General features: G+C 40.0%; 5 protein-coding genes across 7 annotated transcripts in view; 4 read left to right on the top strand and 1 right to left on the bottom strand.

Moving 5' to 3' along the window:
* The window catches only part of LOC112458347, a 4,085-nt gene extending 1,398 nt beyond the window's left edge, over positions 1-2,687 (top strand). Inside the window, exons 2-3 of the mRNA XM_025021938.1 lie at positions 1,469-1,624; positions 1,763-2,687. Of these exons, the coding sequence (XP_024877706.1) occupies positions 1,469-1,624; positions 1,763-2,004 (398 nt within the window). The 3' untranslated portion in view covers positions 2,005-2,687. The remainder of the gene's footprint in view (positions 1-1,468; positions 1,625-1,762) is intronic.
* A 629-nt stretch (positions 2,688-3,316) lies between these two features.
* Positions 3,317-6,584, top strand: LOC112458348 (target of rapamycin complex 2 subunit MAPKAP1). Of its 2 annotated transcripts, none has more exons than XM_025021939.1 (7): positions 3,317-3,576; positions 3,925-4,065; positions 4,278-4,552; positions 4,741-4,910; positions 4,988-5,281; positions 5,529-5,770; positions 5,942-6,584. In XM_025021939.1, exons 1-7 carry the CDS (start codon positions 3,504-3,506, stop codon positions 6,133-6,135), a joined length of 1,389 nt encoding a protein of 462 aa, XP_024877707.1. In that variant the 5' UTR covers positions 3,317-3,503; the 3' UTR covers positions 6,136-6,584. The 2 variants fall into 2 exon arrangements, with proteins under 2 accessions (XP_024877707.1, XP_024877708.1); XM_025021940.1 differs by lacking the exon at positions 3,317-3,576 and adding an exon at positions 3,588-3,663.
* On the bottom strand, positions 6,366-7,500 carry LOC112458349. The gene is made up of 2 exons (XM_025021941.1): positions 7,291-7,500; positions 6,366-7,035 (listed from the first exon to the last, which is right to left on the bottom strand). Exons 1-2 carry the CDS (start codon positions 7,403-7,405, stop codon positions 6,593-6,595), a joined length of 558 nt encoding a protein of 185 aa, XP_024877709.1. The 5' UTR covers positions 7,406-7,500; the 3' UTR covers positions 6,366-6,592.
* A 1,382-nt stretch (positions 7,501-8,882) lies between these two features.
* On the top strand, positions 8,883-17,025 carry LOC112458340 (dual specificity mitogen-activated protein kinase kinase hemipterous-like). Of its 2 annotated transcripts, none has more exons than XM_025021927.1 (8): positions 8,883-9,312; positions 10,032-10,522; positions 10,796-10,975; positions 11,060-11,194; positions 11,513-11,760; positions 13,373-14,155; positions 14,548-14,847; positions 14,982-17,025. In XM_025021927.1, the coding sequence occupies exons 1-8, from the start codon at positions 9,114-9,116 to the stop codon at positions 15,115-15,117; spliced, it is 2,472 nt and encodes an 823-aa protein (XP_024877695.1). In that variant the 5' UTR covers positions 8,883-9,113; the 3' UTR covers positions 15,118-17,025. The 2 variants fall into 2 exon arrangements, with proteins under 2 accessions (XP_024877695.1, XP_024877696.1); XM_025021928.1 differs by lacking the exon at positions 8,883-9,312 and adding an exon at positions 9,343-9,697.
* Positions 17,026-20,045: 3,020 nt separating this feature from the next.
* Positions 20,046-22,326, top strand: LOC112458341 (titin-like; the record flags this gene model as incomplete). The annotated part of the gene is made up of 2 exons (XM_025021929.1): positions 20,046-21,785; positions 21,865-22,326. Coding segments are annotated over exons 1-2 (1,445 nt in total), but the record flags the coding sequence as incomplete, so codon positions are not given.
* Between the last annotated feature and the right edge of the window lie 3 nt (positions 22,327-22,329).

Here is a 22,329-nt window from a genome sequence, read left to right as displayed (position 1 = left end):
GTTTCGTGGAGTTTTGAACTTTTTTTTAGGTTTGCTCGGAACTGAGAGCCAATCTGACAATTCTGACTTCGGATTCGGATTCAGCGGGTCAAAATACATGGGAATACACTAGTGTAGTGTCTCGGCCAAGACACTTTTTATTAATTGTGTGCCTGTGTAATTATTATCCGCATTCCAATTTTATAATTTATTTGAAAGAACAGCAGAGAACATACAATTACATCATTTTTCAACATAGTCCCCTTACTTTTTAATGCACTTGTTCCAGCGTTCCACAAGCTTGCATATACCATTAAAAAAAATGTTTTAATTTGTCCCTTAGCCATGTATGTATACCACTTCTTGCACGTTGGTCTGTGGTAAATCGACAACCTTTTTAGGAATTTTTATGTGGACCAAACAAATGGTAATTCGACGAAGTGAAATCTGGACTATATATGTAGCGTTTGAACAGTGTAGACAACAATATTTGGATACGCATTGTCATGCAACACCAACATGTGTAAGAAGCGGTGCATACATGGCTGAGGAACCAAAACATTTTTTCCCAAGGTTATATGCAAGCTTGGGGAACGCTGGAACAAGTGCATTGAAAAGCAAGGGGACTATGTTGAAAAATGATGTAATTGTATGTTCTCTACTATTGTTCTAATAAATTATAGAAATAAAGTGCGAATAATTATTGATTCTTCCTCGTGAAATAAAACGAGATGCACAAAACTCGGAGGACGAAAGAGAGAACGAACGAGGATCGTAAGAAACAACCAATATAAATATACGAAAAATTATTATGTCAATTAGGCGTGATTCCGATTTATTATTCCCGTATAAACAGAAACGTGCTTTGGCGGTAATAGTGATGGCGCAGTAGTTATCGCTACGAGCGAAGATCAAAGCTGTTAACAACACGAGAGGCATGATAGCTAAAACATTAATAGCTATGTATAGAAAGATCGTAACCCATGCACATGCATGTACACATATACATATACATGCTTGTTTTGATTCGTCACATGACTAAAGTTCGAGATATATTCCCTGTTTATGCAGCATTTATTAATAACTACTAAATTAAGTAACACTTTCTTTCTTTAGATGTGAGATATTTCTTAGTAACAAAGTATGTGCTGTAATTATTGCATACCGTAAACATATATATGGAGGGTAAAAGCCATAGTGGTGTAAGTCAATAAATATTTTAAAAAATTTGACTTACACCATGGCACTATGGCTTTTACCCCTCCATATATTACAGACATAAGAATTCAAACAGTAAAATTCAAATCAATCAGTGTACCAATTATTAATAAATGTATTATAATTTTTATAAATCAGATTATCACGACATATATGGAATATTAATTGCTGTGGAACGCACGGAATTTTGATTTATATAACAAGATGCGAGAATTTTGATTATTTAATCTTTTCTAATAAAATCATTTACGACAATATTTATTTTTTGTAGACTGTGGAAAAATGTCTTCCATTCCGCAGGGTGCTTTCGCAGTATGGAAAGTCCGCGATAACGACGAACGCGCTGTTTCCATGTTCGCGATGGAGAAAAATGAGAAGGCTGAAGAGAAGAAAGAGAATATATTTAATTCGAGGCCTCCTCTAGAAGGTAATATATCTTATATATAATATATCTTTATTCAGTTTCACTATTTTTATAAATTCAATTTTTACTTCGGATGGAAACGCTTGATTTAACTTGAATTTACTCGGCTATTTTATTTTACCCAATTAATTAAATATGTAGGTTGGGAACTGACGCCGCTTAAGTACAATAGCAAGCTGATGAACAGCATCTGGGGCTTGTACAATCGCTATTCGGTGCACAACTTTAAGAAGAACACCGATGCCGAGGAGGGGGCCCGCGGTGGGGTGGCCGCGGCGATCTGGGGTGCCATTTTGGATAACCAGCCCCCGGCCGCCAACGCCGCCGCCGCCTCCGCCACCGCGGAAGCCCCCCAGATTATGAGGACCGGAAATCGCCTCTAAACGCGACGCGGCCACGTGACTTCAAATAACTACTCAGAGATGATAGTTGGGAATGAGAGCGAATTGTGCAGCTCATAATTATATAAAGTGGGATAATAAATGTATAAATACGCGTATTTAGAGAAAGTTACGTGTGTATAACGAAAGGCGTATTATATACTAGTGATTATACATATGCAAATTTTATGAGAGCTCTAAATGGAATTTTGACACTTACACTTTGAATTTTCGTCTCGATTACGCTATTATCAAGTTATTTCAATATTGTTGTCTGTATAACATCTTTTTATTGCAAAGTTATCTTTATTACTGTTTCGCAATAAGACAACTCAAAATCAATCGTGCTGCTATGATACATTATTGCAACAATAGAAGAAGACTTAACCCAGAGAAGAAGTATTTTTCTGTTTCGTCTAGGGATGTATTCCTTGAAATCGAATCATCTGATCAATTTATCTGGAATCGAGACATTTAAATGCCTTAAATTTATTTTTTGCAGGCAAATATTTGTATGAAAAATCGACATGTTTCTTTTTAAATAGTGTCGATAACGAAATTGTTGAAAATTGAGCTACGATTACGAAATATCGCGAAATATTCACGATATATGTAGTGACTGATAATGAATCTCATGTGATCATTTATATATTATTATAATAAAATTGATAAATGAATAAATCAAAGGTGTGTCACATATCAATTCATAATATTATACTACTATGTTGCGTTTCGATATTTACTGCCAGTACTAAAAATCTACAGTGTACGTGACGTAAACTATAGGTTTTCAATGAATATATCGAAACGCAGCCTATATATATAACTTAATGCATTAATTTTTATAGCTTTTTATCTTGAAATTATTCGATGACAAGCAAAATTTTTAATTTTACCATCGTCACTGTTGCTAATTTACGGCTACTTCGATCAAACATTGATTAATTTAATCGGTGATTTAACCGGGACAGAATTGTTTACAATAAATTTTTTAACTGTATTGTTTTGTCATTAAGCGCAATTGAAAAAAAATTAATAAATTCTGTCCACTTATGTTAACAAAATTATAAATATTACTTTATAAGTTAATCGCTGATTAACTTAATTAACAGCAAAACTGTTTAAAATAAAATTTAATATTTTTAAGTAATTTAATATTTTTGTGTGTGTGTGTGTGTGTGTGTCAAACAATAAAAACAATTAAATAGTTTTATCCATGTTAGAGAGCAAAATACTACAGGTATATTATTAATTGTTAATCAAAGTTTGATCGAAATCACCCAAAGTCACCCTCTGATATTATCTGTTGGTAATCGCGCAGCCGGCGCAGCAAACTTCACGACGCTCCGTGCGACCGGTGCGACACGATGGGCGCGGAAATCGATCTTTCGATTTGTAAAAAGGTTCGATCGGCACGAGCCATCGAGGACGCGTTTTATCGCGTATGTTTACTAATATAACGGGTGGCGTCTAATCAATAAAAGGGAAAAAGGAGGAAAGAAATGGCTCTCTACGACAATCAACATTGGCTTCTGTCGCACATCAGGGACAGCTTTCTCGCGACAGACGACACAGGTTTGTACTTGTGACGAATCTAGGTTAGAAACGTCAATGGATTAATCGCGAGGCGTTGCACCAATCTGGAAATATCCTGATAATAAGGTATTTCCGATAACACGCTTATTGCAAGATGAATTGGATTAAAATTAATCGTTTATATGTCAATGTAACTCAGTAATAAATGAGCTAAATGTGTCAATATATAGTGTTCCATGTATAGTATTATGCTCTTTAATATAGACTATGTGGAGCATAATAAACATAATAAATGAACTATAAACTATAATATAGAGTCTATATTATAGTTTATTTAGAATTGTAATTATTTTGTGCTAAATACTTCGTATTACTCTCGATTGAAAGGTATGTGCGATATGGTGATATTGGGGGAGAATATTCCTAAACAGTTGAAGAAAAATGGAACGCTGCAATGTTATCCTGGAATGGAAGAAAGTGACGATGAGGATCTGGACGAAATGGGAGAATCATATGACATACAAATGGGTATATACTTTGCTTTCTATTATTTTGCACAAAAATACTTGTGTGTCATATAAAACTCAAGTCAAAATTGATTCAGTTCGAGATCGTCGGGCAAAATAATTTTGATAGCATATAAATTTTCTTATAACTAGAACTAAATTGGAGCACGATCCAAATTATTTCCAATTAAATTCCTTAATTATGACGCCCTCTTGTTCGCAACATTGTTCTAGAAATGGAATTCAGTCACAGACAGAGATCTAACACTGCACAAAGACTAGAGAAAATGGACATAGAAAGGAAAAAAGCTGCCAAAGTCAAGCATGTCAAATGGGAGCACAATCCTAATGCCGTGACGCCAACAGATCAGTCAGATCTGTTTCAAAGGAAAGATTTTCGTAGGAAAACGCCAGTGAAAAAAGGACAATCTCTTTTGTCGGAACAACTCGAAAAGTGTCCAAATTTACCACCAAATCCATTCAAGGAATATGCCAAATTTGATGGCAACGTATGTAATACTGATTTATCGTTTCCCTCAAATGAGCTCCAATTCCAAAAGATCTTAATAAATGAAAATAATATATGTTACAAGATTTCTCATAGCAAAAAATAGAGGTTGTGCATTATAAATTTTACAGCTTTGTGATCTTCATAAGAAACATAGATTTGCTATATATTTAAAAATTTCTTTTGCAGGCGCAGGTGAGCATCCCTGTGAGAAGATATAGAATATTCATGTGTATGCTGCCGAGAGAGGACAGAATGTATCCACTTCAGGTGGTGGTAACAGTAACAGCGCGAGTATTGGACTTCATCGGGTTGATTTGCTACAAATATGCAAGTGAACGTCCCGATCATAATTTAAAGTCTGTATCAAGTTAAGTCCCGTTGCCAGAACCCATTGCGTATGCTTTATTTACCAAGTCTCGTCGGCCGTTAACAGGGAAAACATTTCACATTATGGACTGTACATCACCGAGGATGACGGTGAGATAGATTCGGCCTTTCCTTGTTTGGACCCGTACGAAACTATCTCCAAATTCGAATTCACTACGCTGGGCCTGATCGAGATGAAGCCGAGCGATAAAGCACGACACAACACAATCAGTTGCATTCAGGCGAAAAATGAGGAGGACCCGGAGATTAAAAGTAAGGAGCAGGAGGAAGTTGCAAACGACCTGGCTAAGATGGAGGGTCACACTACTGCGATGGAGGCGCCGTTGTATCAATCGTACAGGTAGTTCAATATTTTACATCAAACATCGCTTTTTATAAAGTATTTCAATTGTTAGAATAGCTACATTGAAATAACAAGTGATTGGTAAATAATTTAAATAAAATTATGGAAAATAATGAATAATTATACTGTTGAAAATTTAAAGGGCAGTATAGTATTGAGAATCAAGTTGTAAAAACAGTAAAAGAATGGTACAAAGTAATTGTTGAGGTGTGTTGCATGAGAATATACACATCTCCAATTGCAGGGTATATATAATTAACAAGATGCGAGCAAAGACTGAAATTCATCTCGGAATATCGGGCGAGAAGATAGAGATAGATCCAGTGATAACAGGCAAAGGCGCTGCTAGGTTTTGGAATAGACAGCGAGCAGTCAGTTATCACATAGACAGCATCGCCTGGTGCGAAGTGACCGAGACTAAGGGGTCGAAAACTATATTTACGCTGGTTTATACCCCGCAATCCAGTGCTCCAGATAATTTTCTGAGTCAGTTATTTTCTTTTTACATAATTACATATTGCATGATAATTTTATTTCTTTCGATAAAAAAAAAAGATTTTAAGCAAAGTCATTATTTTTCGCATTTCAATTTTGAAAAGCTTTACAATGAAGATTTACGTTGTATAGACGATATTTTAATGTTACTGATGGTTGTAGGCCAAAGTCATTCACTTCACCAATCAGCATCGTTCAAAAATCACGATTTTGAAGCGGATTCGGTGACGGCCGAGGAGATTGTACGGAAAATCAATCACATATTGGAGCTGCACAGCAGCCAGTCAAGAAAGGAATATCTCGCGCAGAAGGAGAGGAAAGCAGCGAGGAGAAAGAGCTTTCATCTACATAGATGACAGCTCTATTGGTTATTCTGTACAATCTTAGATTATTTGAAGCATTGAATATTAATATACCACAGAACGTGATCGTAAGAGTCGTTCTAACATCAGAAATATCTTTATACGATCGAATCAATATCTCGAATCTCCTTGACGTGCCAGAAATGGCGTAAAATAGACGGTCTTCTCTAGAAACTAGACGTATTCCATAGATATAAAGTTTAATGTTGTGTAATACCGGTAAATTATTTTTTGAGTATTTATTACATCTCATCTCAATCTCATTGATGTGAATGCGCCACAAATACGGTCGTCACACACCAATAAGTATCGTATAATCAATCGCGTGTTGTCGTACGCAGTGTTGTCATATTTAATTAATTTAAGTGTTATTTATACTTTTACTATTGATGCTCCTACCTGTAAGTTTGTAGAATTGAAACAATAAACGATACCTAAAGCTACGTCTGCTTCATTGCTCTGAGATCTTGATAACATTTCCAGTGGCCTTGGATATATTGCTCTCCATTCTCTCCATGAATCTCCGGTTCAACCTGTGTACATGTTGACTGAGCGTAGACATCTTCAACGCCACGTCCAATAATTTCTGACTATTTTTGCAGATGTGTTCGTAATTGGGACGCGACAAGACGAAAGTTCTCTCGGCTGCTGTCAGTACATTTATATCGAGAATCTGCCCCTGTCCCTCCGCGCTTGCTTTCTGCTTGGTTAAGTTTTTCCGTTGAGCTTTGCGACTCTTGTACTCCTGTTGCCAATCCTTTCGCTCTTGCCTGAGCTTCTCTATATATTCCTTCAGATTAAAAGTTTCGACATCGTCCTTCGCATTGCACTCTTCTTCATCTTCGTTTGGGTCTGCCGTAAGTCTGCTTCCATTAATTGTAACATCATTGACGCCTGGAAGATGTTACTTATTGTTAGTTACAGTTATTAGAGTAATTGGTCTGGGGAGCTCAGCAGATTCGTTGTATACAAGTTAACATTTTCAGAATAAAATTGTTCGTAAGAAATAACTACATTTATGAAAGCAGTGCTATTAATTGAGACAGGTATATTCTGATTTCCAATTATTATGTCTTTAAATTCGGTGACGGTGTTTCGACACAAAAGTCTCTTGCGATCGCAACATGTCACTTCGCAGGGTGAACTAACCTTCATTGTGGTCGCGCGTCACAGTACGTGTTTGGAAAACCGACGATCTCCGTTTACGGACGGTCCTCTCGGATTTAAATTCCTCGTGGAAATTCGACGCATTAGCTGTAGCCATTATCGAGCGATTTGTTGCACCGAAGTGTCATTTCTCGTCAATGCTTTTATGCTATAGTCGCCGCGCATACAACATGGCGGAGCAATTTTCAAACATTTCAAACGAACGCTCGCATGGGAGCATATGACGCGTTGCAACCAATCAGAAAGACTTGGAGAATCAGCTGATTTCATTCATGAATCACGTATGATGTTGATGCACATCCTAATGTAAAATACGTTACATGTGTAATTATTACATATTTTATATAATAATATGATATTTAATACATAGATATAAATATTAATAATGTAACATAATATATATATTTGTATTACTATATACTTTTTATAATAAATATAATAATATATATTTTACATCAATTTTTTACTACGTAAAATATAAAATAATTATTACATGTATTATGATAGCATAATTATAGAATATGTTATCCGTTGATGGGTTATCGTTGACGGTAAATCGTGTGTCCGTGTAATAGATTTTTGTTCCAAAAAATGAGCCCCGAGTCTTGTGTACCTATATCAAATTAATCACCGAGTGAAATATTAACGTTTTATAACAGTTATCAAATATATTTTATTTATATATTTTATTCGACATAGCGTAGATGATCGATTAGTATCACGGTTTCATCCGATAATGCATAATTTTATTTTATTTAACGGTAATGTGGTGCTTATAGTATCGAGGAAAAGGATATAAGCAAATTTATATAGAATACTATAAATGAAAATTAACGTTAAATTCTATCGTTTGTAAACATTTCTTTCGCGATCGTTCTCGCAGCGCGGTGATTTTAAAATAAAAATAAGATACTTGAAAATTATAAAACATTCTCTGTTGCTTATTCCCGAAATATTAATCGTTTTGCTTACAAAATTTTCCATAAACGAGCCTATTGCCTCGCGTTCAGATTTTTAAATTGACAGGGAGATACATATCTTTAATTATTTGAAACAAATAAAGTGAAATAAAGTGAAAGAAGAGAAAAAGAGAGAGAGGGAGAGAGGGCTATTAGATATCTAACATATAAATGTATAAAATAAGTTAATATTTATCGATACATGTAAGATATAAATATTAAACTGATTCTCAACCAATTACAATCTAGAATTCTCGATAAGTAACGAATAGACCGCCATTGTAAAACTCTCGATGCTGATTGGTTGATCACGCTTCTCGGTGCGTGCATTGTCTTTAGCCTCTGTATGATGTTATTTATTAAAATCACGTCCATCCAATGAAACGATCGTAGAGATCGTTGGAGGGACGATCTTAAATTAACAAAATTCAATTATAAATAATTTTAATTCTCGGAAAGAGGCAAAGAAATTAAGGATTTTGTCGCTGCTTGTGTTCAATCAATTGTGTGGCCCGCGTTTAGTTTGCCTACTTCCGGAGCAGTCCAGCCAGACGGCGCTGAGTACCGCCCCCCCCCCCTCTGTTTTCCTGGAGGGGAGTTTGTACCCTCTCGCTGCCAAAAAGGGGCAGCGCGTGAAGAGAGTGATGCGAAAATTGTCAAATATCGGGCGCATGACGGCGGTGTGGCGAGCCCGGTGAGAGAGCCCTGGCGTTGGTGGTGTGTGGCGTACGTAAAAAAAAAACAAACCGGGACAAACATAAATAAAAAAAAAGGGAGGAGAAACCAAAACAAACACGTAGCCGCGTTAGCAGCGCCGAGGAGTCGTGGCCGTGGCACGGGGGCGCGATGTCGAGCACCCTGGAGAAGAAGATCATGAATCTGGAGGAGCGGCTGCGGGCGGAGAACGAGTCGCGGGACCGGGACAGGCAGGTCGGCGCCGAGGTCGGCGGCCCGGGCATGGGCCTGCACTCCTCATCGTCGTCGTCGTCGTCGTCGGCGACCGTGGGCCCCGCGTCCAGCCCCGCGCTCCGCAGACCCCGGCAACGTAAGCAGCCCGCTCTAATGCGCGCAAAGATCCCCGCGAGTCCATCCTAGATCCTACCCTCATCCCGGATCGATGCGATCCACCCCGGCCGGCCGATGCGTTGTCGCGTTCGCGCGCGTGTACAGGTTATGTTGACCGTCGCGCCGTCGATTGATCCCCAACACTGTTGATCTCGCGATTTAAAGACCCGCGGAAGCGATTCGGCAGGATCTCGCTTCTTCGTCCGCCTCCTTTTTATCGCCTATCGTTTGATTACGTCGAGCGTGGTTCGCTCGCTGTTTGATTTACTCATTTTTTGTTGAACCACTTTTAGATCCGTATACCATAAACCGTTTATTATTGTAATTGAATTCTGATACTGAATCAAAAAATTCAGAGATTACTGGTAAGTGGCGCAGGATATAACATTATTATAGCTCGACGTTAAATATATAATAATATATAAGATTAATAGCTGAATTTTAAATTTAGAAACTATTCAATAATATATGAATTTATTAGCTGAATCTATAAGTTTGATGTTAAATTTTTGAAGAAATAACTGAAATATCACTTTTCAACATTGATATTAAGATTACTTCAGGTTATTAAAGTTAATGTAGAGTTATTTATAATATAATGCTGAATTATAAGGAAGTTTATGTTTGATTATAAAGAAATAAATATATGATGGAAATAACAGAGTAATGTATTGAAATGTATTACACATTTCTTTACAGTTGGGGATATGGGTACGCCGACACGACCCAGAAGACAGCTAGATCTGCCAGTGTCGCAGATAACGCCGCCAAAGATGCACGACAGTGAAGTCGAGTTAAAGCTGCAGGAAATCATGAAGATGAACGGCATCCTGAACATCAATGGTCAAAGGTATCAGACAGAGATGAAAGATCTGGAGCATCTAGGCGAACTCGGTAACGGCACTTGTGGACACGTTGTCAAAATGAGGCATAAACCGAGCGGCGTGGTAATCGCTGTGAAACAGATGCGACGCTCTGGGAATGCGGAGGAGAATAAGAGGATAATTATGGATCTCGACGTTGTGCTCAAGTCGCACGACTGTCCGTACATTGTGCAGTGCCTGGGTTGTTTCATAACCGAATCCGATGTTTGGATTTGCATGGAACTGATGGCGACGTGCCTAGATAAACTATTGAAGCGTAGCAGGCAAGCGATACCGGAGGATTTTTTAGGAAAAGTTACAGTAGCAGTAAGTTTCTTTATGCTTTCGTTTATTAAGTGTTTTGTCGCAAAATTTCCAAAATTTTTATATTTAAAAGTCTTGGAAAAATTATAGTAAAAGAGAAGATATACATTTGAAAAGAAGATAATTTTACTGTATTATTATTTTCAAAGTCAAGATATCATTCTGTGATTTTTTTTTCCCTTAAAAATTTGAAATGCAATATTTTGGAACGTTTTTATGATAATTTTGAAACTATTGTGGAAAGACGAATTTACATTATACATTCTTTTTCTTTAGACAGTAAAAGCGTTGTCGTACCTGAAAGAGAAGCATGGTGTAATTCATAGAGATGTGAAACCTAGTAATATATTACTGGACGAGACGGGAGGGGTGAAACTCTGTGATTTCGGAATTTCTGGCAGATTGGTCGACAGCAAAGCGAAGACGAGAAGCGCGGGATGCGCGGCGTACATGGCTGTGAGTAAGATGTGTATCACAATGTAGAAGAATGTTCAAATTTCTTAAATAATGGAATAACTTATTGTTTCGTTCTTTGTGCAGCCTGAAAGGATAGATCCACCAGATCCTACTAAGCCAGATTATGATATAAGGGCGGATGTATGGAGTTTGGGCATTACTCTAGTGGAACTAGCTACGGGAGTATTTCCTTATCGAGACTGCAAGACTGATTTTGAGGTAAAATTTTCATTGGAAATTTATTTCAGTTTCTTTGTTATCTTCGTGTGGACGTAGTTGTACAGAAAGAAATTAATTTTTAGATTTTTTTATTATAAGATGTGTAGTACTTATGTATTGAAATAAACTGCATATTAGAAAGCAATTCTTTTGCTTTCAGCTTTTGCTTTATCAGTGTGGAAAAATAAAGTAAATTTATTTTTAATATAGCTGTATCTTTTGAAAAAACTATTTTGGAGTGGCTTGATTTCTTTATATATAACCACATCTATCTACTTATATTGTTTCTATACTTCTTTTATTCTACTCACATTACAGGTACTGAGCAGAGTAGTACAAGATGATCCTCCGTCTCTTCCGGCGGATGCGCTCTTCTCCAAGGAGTTTAGGAGTTTCGTCAGCTGCTGCCTCACGAAGAACTACAAGCACCGGCCAAAGTACCACAAGCTCATGGAACATGCCTTTATTCGCAAGTACGAAGTTTTACAGGACGGCGAGACAAATTTCGCCCTGACAAACTCCGGCTGTCAATGGTTCGGCAAGATCATACGGCAGTTAGAACCAAGGTGGGAACCAAGGTCTGATTGCTGTTCGTTGTACGCTTTTTTTAGATTAGACGTAATATTTAGGATGTTTAATATTGTGATAGGAAAGACAGGATAATGATATAATCATTAAAAACGCTAGCGTGATAGCGAGATCGCGAACTTTTAAACATGGCATGAGATTTCTGACTAATAAAGATACTGATCTCTGGTTTGGTTATCTGTATATTTTTTTTATCTTTTGGCAATAACCAGGTTTAATCGCGTTTTACGAGCGATTTTTATAAAGACTTCATAAAGACTTTATGCACTTAACATATTCACAATCAGTGAGTTTTGGACCGAAGCGTTTTGCGAATTGGACTGTCGTTGGATGTTAACGATTGTACGAGGTGTCTTGGAATTATGGCGTCTTTAACTTTTAGCCAGCCGATTCTCTCTCGTTGATTGCTTGTTGACTTTTGGAACTAAAGAATGATCAATTTGAGAATTTGTCGAAAAAATTACGGCCGAAAGAAAGACGCGACATACTCCTGGAACATCCGGTATATATTTATCTCTAATACCGCTTTGAAAAAAAAAAAAAAAAAATTGACATTTATAGTTCCTTCTTTCGAATTAAAAGTTTGCGTGCGTGTTGAATTGTGTTGCAGCGTTGAGCTTGAGGGAGGCAGCGCGGCGTAGCATTCTCCCTCTCCCTTATTCCTTTCTCCTTTCCTACTTCCGCTCCTTCCCGGACAAACTGCCTAAAAATCCCCGAAAGAAAACTTTTAAAAAAGTGAAAAAAAGAAAAGATAGACTACTCCCCGCTACTCAGAGTATCCAAAAATCTGCCCAATTTTCATTTCGAGTTGTTTGGTTTGTGCACGCGCCTGTTACACACCCCACCTTTCAACCCCTACTCACGGTAAGCATTGTTTTTTTATTTATTTCAATATATTTTCGTTTCTTTCTTTTCGCCTACTTTTGTTGCGTTTAGCGTAGCGACTCGCCCACTCCGTCGCAATGCACGCATAATTTTTCCCTGTGCACATGCCATTTTTCTTTTCTTTTTTTGCAGACTGATTTCGTGAAATAAATTTTTGAATCTGCTATTGCAGATCGGGGACGAAATTGATGCAGCGAAATTAATGTAAGCGTGATAAAGAGGATTATGGATCGTGTAGATATTCTAATCATGGAAATTTTAATTGTATTGTTTATTTTCTTTCTTAATTTTGTCAACAAATTTTTTATACATCCTAGGATTTCTCGTCATTTTTATGCAAAGTTTTCGCCGTGAGCAGCTCGTTCCATGACTTACACGACAATGCGAAAGATCTTGATTTCGCAGCATAATCCTCCAGAAGTTACCGGCACGGTTTAGAGATCTAATATATCTCTCTTAAAAGAAAACTTCTTCTGTCCTCATCTGCATTTTGCATGCTATAACAATTAACGATTAACGTTCTGCTCTAACTTTCATTAACTCTTCTAGACTGAGGTTTTTTGCAGAGTCATCACGATACGATTATGGGATGTTAATGGTACAGACATATATGTATATCGAGTCAGATCGCATTTTCATGTTGAAGGGAAATCACCGTATTTATAAATTTATCCTTGATAAAATTTCATTTGGATGGCAATTTAGTTCCAGATTGCCAGGAGGTCAGCAGCAGCGAGTTTCGGGTCATGTGTCTCTGAAGCAGACAGCCCATCTTCGGGCGCAATCCGAGATGCCAGCCTTCCTGAAAAGCAACGTCAATAGCATGAAAGAGTCACCGAATTCCGGCTTTCTGCCGTTCCATCAGCGTTCCAATAGCGAGAACGGCGCGAACTACGTGCCCTATAGTCCGTACGCTCTTCGTCGGAAGGAGATCGCTCGACCGTTCTCGCCGCCGATGTCCAAGGACGCGGATCAGTCGGAGCCGAACCTGCCACCGCGACCTTTCTCACCCTACCGGCAGCAGAGCATGGTCACGAGGCACGATTACAATTCTTCGAATCGCTGCTCGACAACGAACGGTCAAGGTAGACAGGAGACGACGACAACTACCACGACGACGACAACGGCGGCGAGACCGTTCTCTCCTTACAGGACTCAGGACACCAGCTTGGACAGCAATGGTCGGCCGTATTCCCCGTATCGCAGTAGCCGTTACGAGGAACACGACGGTGGCAACAAGGCGGACCGATGGCAGGGAGGCGTCTCGAGATCGCTGAGTCCCTTCACCAGAGATTATTCGCCTTGGCGACGTGAGAATGTCGATCCACCCGTCATTCAGCCGCCACCTGCCACGTATGACAACAGCGGCCGTTACTCACCGTTTCTACAGCATAGACTTGCGCAACCACCGTCGCAGCAGCCCGCGACACTCCAAACCTATCCGCAGACGCAGAACATCTACGGTAGCCCAATGATCAGCCGCAAGAGGTAATTGAAAGACTTAAATTGGTTCACCTGTATTAAAATGCATTGTTATTTAGAACTTATTAAAACTTACCAAAGTATAATGTGTAAGCTACTTTACAATTTTTATTTCTTTCATTTACAAAAATATTTGTTGATTGACTGTATATATAAATTAAATACTCTATACTTAATCTTACATCCTTCGTTCATTCTTTTATCTGTTTATTTAATTTTAGTCTAACCAATTGTATTCTTTATTATCATTTAATGTAAAAGTTCATCTTTTAATCACCTTTATTTAATTTATTTTATAATTTAGTAGATATGCATAGGTTACCGCATTTAACAAATAATACTACATATGTTTACTTTCTGTATCACAATTCACAAAGAATTTTGTCATTTTGTATCAGGTTTCCTTCGGAGCCACCGCCGCAGGGATCCCACGGCCCCTCTAGTCCACAGTTATTAATCTCCCGTTTCGCGCATCAACTGAAACAGGAGTCACCGCCGTCGTCGTTGGTGATGCCACCGCAGCAGATCGTTGGCTCGAAGGAGTCCGCGAAGAAACGCTTCGCGTCCTACGTACGCCTCAGGCTCGGCAGTGAGCGCGCTCCTTCGCCAGAACCACCGCCGAGATTGAGTCGCGGCGAGTCTCCGCTTGCCCTCAGGAGGAACTTAATCGAGCAGGCGTCTCCCTCCTTTCCACGAAGGTGTGCATCTTCCAAGGAAATAATTCCTTATATAATTATGAATTACATAGTCATCAATTATATAATCATTGATCGTTCTTTAATGACACCAAAAGAGAATGTGTAATATGACAGATGATTTGGGCTTCTTCTAGGTACGTCTCGCCTTCTCCACCCCAGCCGCCGCCTAGGAGATTGTCGGAAAGCAGTTCCGTGCCTGGTAGCCCGCAACACGTGCGAGCTCGTCTACGCTATACGCCTGAACCTCAGAGAAGACCTCCGCCACCATAACCCACCGCTACAATCATTAAGCCTTATTATTATTCCTTATTGGTGCCATATGTGACTACGGACACCCGGATGGCGATCACGTGCACCATGGAGTAGTGAGGTGCATCGTTATCCGGTAACGGTTGCGCGCACAGAGCGAGTCACGGAACGTGTAGACGTATATACACGACGTGTTCTCGAACGTTTATAAACCAAATGAAAAACATGAAGAGAAAACGGAGAAGCGTGTTCTTAATACTCGAGCCGTCGCGAACTCGAAGTTGTACGCGAGTCGAAGACTTAGTACGGGAACGTCGATTTAGCGTGCGAAACGGCTGAAATCGCCGGAAATAATATTTCATCTTGATTTGACATTTTCACGCATTTAGATTCGCGGACACTTCGAACGCGAGAATTGCCTTAAGAGACACGAGGACTTATACTAGCGAGTGTGAATATTTCAGATCTCTGAAAGATTTCTGAGTACTTCAGGTTTCTGATCGAAGAATATTTTCGGAATTCCTTATTGATGTTAGGACATAGGGAAGAGTGAAACGTCTTTTTCGAGTTTAGAACGCTTCACACGCTAAAGTCGTAAATGTAAACTTCTGCACGGTCGAGTAGCTTAGCTAAATCGCGCCGACCGCCTCGGTTTGATTGATCCTGGCGCGCGAATGCTTGGAATGAATTATTTTCTACAAGATACCGTAGGAAGGAGAGTAAATAATTGCATAGATAAATCCTCAAAAGAACGATTAAATAGTTTCGGTACAAATTCTCGCCGAGCACTTTGCCTTGTGACTGTTCTAAGTGGAAGGAAATAATCGATTAAAACTAGAATTAATGTTGTAAAATCGAGAATGCGATCGGCACCCCAAGGCCCGCGTGCATGCGTTTTACGTACGCGAGGGGGTTGTTCGCGCGACGTTTGCACGGCTTTTCTTCGCCGCGAGATGCGAATTGATCTACCTTCGTCAATAATTCTCTTCTCGATGTGTATTTATCGATAGTACGCGATGAGAATATCGATGCTCAACTTTTTATATCGTTTGCGTATTAAAAAAAAAGGTACAGTGACGGAGGAATGCGGCATTAATCGCGACGCACCGCGATGTTTTTTCTAATCAGCCTCGACAACACAATACATACATATTTATGTATATTATATATGTAAGTGTATATATACATATATACATGTATATGTATATATATACACGCTCGTAAAAGAATGTACCTTACGAAACAATATACTTGGCGCGAGACGCTACCGCGTCTCTCGATACATACGCAAAAGAAGTATATATGGTATCGTGAAAAAATGCGTAAACCGTTCCTATCGCTCTTCGTTTACGCTTCTTTCTGTCAATCTTGAGAACTTTGTCAAAGGAAGGAGAGACACACAATAAACGCGCAACGAAACTCGCTCTCTTCTCTCGGACGGCCTTGCGGTACCTCTGCGACTCGAATTGCAGTCTCACAGTGACATCTTTTCCACGATTTACTATTAATATTAATGACTTTATTATTGAAGCAACTTAAAGTTAAATACGAGAGCGAGTCGTAAGTTTACGAGTGCGTAATCCAATATCGATAGTCCAACCGAGAGGGATATTATCGTCTACACTTTTCTTTGCGACAAGAAAAGGGGAGGAAAAATAAGAAAAACGGAAGCACAATAATGTCGCGGTAGCACGTCTCGTATAGTCCTACGGGGGGCAAATGTATATTACTCAATCAGCAGGGCGTGCACGGCGTCACTCACATACACCAAACACACAGTACACATACACACGGTTTTAGAATGTTGTAATTATTATTTTTAATTAACATTTAATCCCTAACTACGTTCAAGTCTACACTCGTAATCACCTTTGTCGTTTATTTGACAAAAGGATCTGTTGCAATGTAAATAAACTTATATTTATACGAGTTATCGCGCATCTCTTTTCCCATTTCCTCCTTCGCCATTCCATCCTTCGAATTCTCGCTTCAAAAGTATGTCGCTACTATTTTTGGGTCGTGCTTTTGTCATTTTCAATTGAATTGGTGCGTTCTACTATACTCGTCGTTCGTCGTTCGGAATAACAAAAGAATTGCGCAAGTCATTCGTGCAGCCGTCTTCACTGATTACGATGAAACGTATAATAGTATAAAAATGCAATCTCTCTGACCTTTCGGCGTTTTCATTTTTATTCAATCGATTGGAAAATATCGAATAATATTGAAAGAAACATATACTCCGTCTTAATTTAGTTTGATAGACCACGTTACTTCGCTGCTGCGCAAATAACTAATTATAATATATGTATACCAGATAGTATAATAACTACATAATATGGAAGAGATAAGAATTTCATCGTGACATGGTTTAATTCTTATTCAAAGGATATATCGATTAAATCTCGAGGAAAACTTGCGTCCTTTCGAGGTTAATTTTTTTTGCAGCACATGATTTATTATCGTGTACGTTTTCGTACGCGTCCTAAAATCGATATTTGCAATTGAAAAATATTAAACCTTTTTTGTGTGCATTGGAGAAAAAAATATATTTCTCCTAAATTAAATTTAACAATACATATTATTATCGTTGTTACGCTCTCTCTGATTACCGGACACACATAGATAAGAATTCACCGTGACATACTTTTAATTCTTATCAACAAAATAAATTCCTTCCTTTTTTTTAAAGAAGAATAAAGATGAATGCAAAAGAGTATATATTAGCGAGACAAATTCAGAAATATTTATATCCCGATCCTGCGTTGAAAAAATTAGGTATTCCTATAACTTTATGAAACAAATCTCTCTGTCTTGGTTTTATTTTTTACGGAATTATAATATATAACAACATGACCTAGTTTAGTCTGTAAGTATTAGGTTGGCCAATAAGTCTGTGCGGTTTTTTACTTATAAATGTTACTTATAAATAACCGCACGGACTTTATTGGCCAACCCAATATGATATTACCCAGACAAAAACGTCTCTTAGACGTTTTTTAGAACCTATCTTTTCGTTAGACGTCTTATGTCCTCGCTTTTGGACATGTGTGCTGTCTGACGGGTATCTAATAATATATAACATAACACGATACATATAATTTATTTATCATAATTTGTAATTATAATAATACTATATATAGTATACAGGTATATTATATATATACCGGACTATATATATAGTCCGAGCGATTTCTGAATCAAATTTCCTGTCTGTAGGTCATTTAATCTAGCATTATTTTACGGTTCAGTATTACGCAACCTTTGGCCTTTAATTTCCCGATACAAGCCCATTATTTACGGGAAAGAAGAGGTCCTGCTCGGGAGAGATGCTACACATAAGATGCTTTCCATTTACATCAAAACTCAGATAATTCTCATTCTTGTGACGTCATTCTGTCTTTGTTATTCATTAATTGCCAAAAAGGATAGGACGACGTCACAAGTGAGAATTATCTTATTTTGATGTAAATGGAAAGTACCTATATATATTATTTCCTTCCTCCTTCGGTCTACATGTCAACATTGTCTACAATATGAACGGCATTCCCACGCCGTCAGCGCCGGCGTGTTCAGTTCGGAGCGTATATTTTTATCATATCATGCCACGTAATCTCTAAGCAAGTTCTTTTTTCACTGACGGCTCATGCGCATTGAACGCTAATGGATATTTTCCAGCTTTACGCCCCGCTATGTTAAGATCGCGCTAATTTGCATTCTCTTACACGAGAGAGCCGATCGAACTTCGCGTCGGCCGTTCCACGGCCGAACTTTGTAACGTGTCACGTTACACACCGTTATGTGCATGACGACTTATCGTGCGCGGGTATATTCCTCGGAAAAAAAGTCGCGTCGCTCGACTATTAATAGATATAAACATATAACGTTGAGATTACAAAAATAAAGAGGAGAAACAAAGGTGCGAAATAAGTCTTCGAGTCCGAGATTGACATTTTGATACGTAAATATTTCCATGTACAGTCGCGGAGCTAAATAAAATTCTCTCGATCTCGAGAGAACGAAAGAGATAATTAAGGATCCTGAATCTCCCAAAAATATTACACATACACGTGGCTCATTCGTCTTTCGCGAAATAAAGAAAGATTGCTAATTCACGCTCGGAATAATTCAACGTGCGCGACAATTTTATTTACGAGTATAAAGTTCGCTTCAACAAAAGACAGAGTTGTTCAACAACTCGTCGTCCATTTTTGGACCGGATCGTATATTGACTTATGACGCAAAGATAGAGAGAGGGAAGAATTCATTCCGCCCGAGTCGACTGCGAACGTATAACGTTGTACTTGACGTATACGTGTGATGGTTACCTAATACTTTAACACGCGTGAACTTTAGGCGTTTTTTGTTCAAAATTGTACGTTATGTACGCGTGTTTCCCATAAATGCCCTAAGCAGTAAATAAGGCCGCGTGTAATACACACACACGCAGTAATGTAATAGATATCCAGACAGCACCATGCATGTCTAAAATCGGGACATAAGACGTCTCAAAAAAGTCATTAAGACATCTTTTTGATATTTTATCGTAAGACAATCTTTAAGACGGCGTCTTATGTCCCTGTATTTTTTACATGCGTGCTGAGCTGGGCTGGGTATCTATTATTTGACTCAGGCTATCTTCAGGTGGGATGGCATTTATGACGCCACGTGTACTAGATGGACTTCGTCTGACGAAGTGATCTACATGGGAATCGCTAATATAAATGGTTCTCTCTTCCTCTCCCCCTCCTTCCCTTCTTCTTCATGACCATTATTCTCGAGGACCACTCCTCTTCTCGATAGATGGAGAAACCATATAAATCAAGCATGAATTAAATGTTGAAGGTTAATTTGACCTGACGCCGCGCGACAGCGGGCTGTAGGATCGCGGAGAGACAACAATCGTCGTCGTCGTCCCTGAACAATCAATATGGCTTCCAGTCAGCTCTGTGAGCGCGCCAGCCGCCAGCGTAAGTGCGGCCATCTTCCCCCCTCTCACTCTCTCTCTCTCTCTTTCCCTCTTCCGTTCCTTCGCGGGAAACTTTTAGCGCGGCTGGCTCGGGCCGCTTCGCGCCGCTTCGGGATCGTCGATCCGATTAGACATTAGTTGAGCGGCCTCGGGTCGGGAATCTTCTTCAACTCGCCGCGACTGAGCCGAGAGCAGCTCGGAGTTCGGAGTGGCTCGGAGTAGTCGGAGCAGCTCGAGGTAGTCGATGGGAGCAACAAGACACGCGTGCGTGCGGTACGCCTTTTATTCTGCGGCACGGACAGTGAGTAAAGGAGAGAGAAAGAGAGAGAGAGAGGAAGAAAGAGAGAAAGAGGGGCGGAGGGAAGTGTTGAGTGGCGTCCTGGCGTCCCGCCATCGGTGGCGAAGGAGGATCGCGTCGTCGATAAGCGTCGCCGATAAGCGCGTCGGGGTGAGATTGATCGTCGCGCCGGAAAGCGGCGCGTTAGCGTCCGGCAGGTAGATAGGACGAAGGGCGGAAGAGAACTGGAAAAGAGAAACACAGTTCTCCGCGCGAAAGACGGAAGGAATTGGAAAAAGAGAGAGAGAGAGAAATAAGCAGGATAATTCGAAGGATAAGCGAGAAAGGAGCATGCACCGGTAATCGGAGAAACAGGGGCGGCAGCATGAGGTACGTTTCCGGAGATGCGCGTCGTCGCTCGTCGCAGCAGACTCGGTAGCTATAGCCGCGCGCACCACCAGGCATGGCCGACGTAGCGTCGCCGGAAGGCGACAACGGGCTCGTCGCCGCGACGCCCGAAGGGTGTCGAGCGCCACTGATGACGGAGACCGGCGGCGCCAACGGCGGGACGGGGGACATGGCCGCCGCCGCCGCCGACAACGGAGTTGTCGACGACAAGGTCAGTATTCATGAGATCCTCGAGGGGATGACGAACGAGTTTAACAAGAATGTGAGCCCGACGAAGAATGAAATTGAAAAAATGGAATTGGAAGAGAAGGTGATGTCGCTGTTGCCGTCGAGGATCGTCGACGAGGTGTCCAAGAGGGAAAGGGAGTCCGACGAGATCAGCGAGGAAGCTGTTGAAGATCCAGAGGATGTAGTTACCTTACAGGCTCCGGAAGTGAATCACAAGGATGAGGAGGAGAGTTCGCCGGGCAAGCAGGAGGCTGTCAAGAAGGACAACAACATACCCAGGATCGTCTTGACGTTCAGGACCATCGACGAGAATACGGATCACGGCAAGAAGACCAAGATATCCAGTTGTTCCTCTAATCTCACTTTAGTTCCTGACGAGTTGGCCAACTGTGATCAAATTGGCGGCGTCTCGGTAAAGATAGAGACCTCCGATGAGAATTCCGACGTAGTGGAAGAGTCCCAAGCTGAGGAGTCTCAAGCAGAGGAATCCCAAGCCGAGGAGTCCCAGACAGAGGAGTCGAAAGTTAAGGAATCTCAATCAGAGAAGTCTCAAGCAGAGGAGACAAAGAAGAAGGAATCTACAAAGGTGACAGAATCGAAAGTCGTGGATGAGAATAAAATAGAAACTGCAGAAGAGAGACAAAATAGTGATGCTCAACTTCCTATCCAGAAGAAGTCTGAAATCACGGAGAATAATGCTGAAAACAGCAACGCCAAGACAACACTCGCAGAAGGTACTGCGCAACAAGAAACTACCGCGCCAGTTACCAGGAAGAGAAGAATTGGGCGACCCAGATTACGAGCACTTAGGTTTTTTGTTTTCCTTTTACTTACAATTTTTGAATATTTAAGCGTGAGATATTTGTAAACCTGTTTCCTTCATTTTCAGTGATTCAATACCTCGGGATGAGGAACCTCCCGGTCCCAAGCGTTCAGCTAGAAGGTTGTGTAAAGAGTCTGTAAAGACTGTACTGGAAAGCGCCATGGCACGTAAGGAGAAGTCCAATTATACGGAGGAATACAAGAAAAAGAAGTACAACAAACCGGGTCGACCCAAGAAGATTGTTCCAGGCAAAGATCCGATCAAGCAGACACAAGTAAAGCCGTCCGATGTCCGTCAGGAGATGGAGACGTCGTTGACGTCTGATAATAGCACGACTGAGATGTTAGAGTCTTCGCGCGACACTTCTCTACCCGAGAACAGCACGAACGACAATGTTACGGAAGATTCGCAGTCGTTCTCATCCGACTTCGATGGAATGCCGAAGCTATCGCCGATGACGAGGAGCTCGGAATCACATACCAAACTGGGCAATTCCATCGGCAGTCCTGGCAGCGACGACACACCTTTGGC

This window comes from Temnothorax curvispinosus, unplaced genomic scaffold (genome assembly GCF_003070985.1).
Source record: "Temnothorax curvispinosus isolate PA1 unplaced genomic scaffold, ASM307098v1 QBEX01008825.1, whole genome shotgun sequence".
NCBI lineage: Eukaryota > Metazoa > Arthropoda > Insecta > Hymenoptera > Formicidae > Temnothorax > Temnothorax curvispinosus.
This window is presented reverse-complemented; position numbering and strand designations above follow the sequence as displayed.

Bases quoted from the DNA above. Each gene is read 5' to 3' on its own strand.
- LOC112458340 (XM_025021927.1), top strand. From the start codon at position 9,114: ATGTCGAGCACCCTGGAGAAGAAGATCATGAATCTGGAGGAGCGGCTG. The intron at 14,156-14,547 runs GTAATTGAAAGA...ATTTTGTATCAG, and splicing joins CCAATGATCAGCCGCAAGAG to GTTTCCTTCGGAGCCACCGC. The intron at 14,848-14,981 runs GTGTGCATCTTC...GGCTTCTTCTAG, and splicing joins TCTCCCTCCTTTCCACGAAG to GTACGTCTCGCCTTCTCCAC.
- LOC112458348 (XM_025021939.1), top strand. From the start codon at position 3,504: ATGGCTCTCTACGACAATCAACATTGGCTTCTGTCGCACATCAGGGAC. The intron at 3,577-3,924 runs GTTTGTACTTGT...CTCGATTGAAAG, and splicing joins TCTCGCGACAGACGACACAG to GTATGTGCGATATGGTGATA. The intron at 4,066-4,277 runs GTATATACTTTG...ACATTGTTCTAG, and splicing joins ATCATATGACATACAAATGG to AAATGGAATTCAGTCACAGA.
- LOC112458349 (XM_025021941.1), bottom strand. From the start codon at position 7,405: ATGGCTACAGCTAATGCGTCGAATTTCCACGAGGAATTTAAATCCGAG. The intron at 7,036-7,290 runs GTTAGTTCACCC...AACATCTTCCAG, and splicing joins GACGCGCGACCACAATGAAG to GCGTCAATGATGTTACAATT.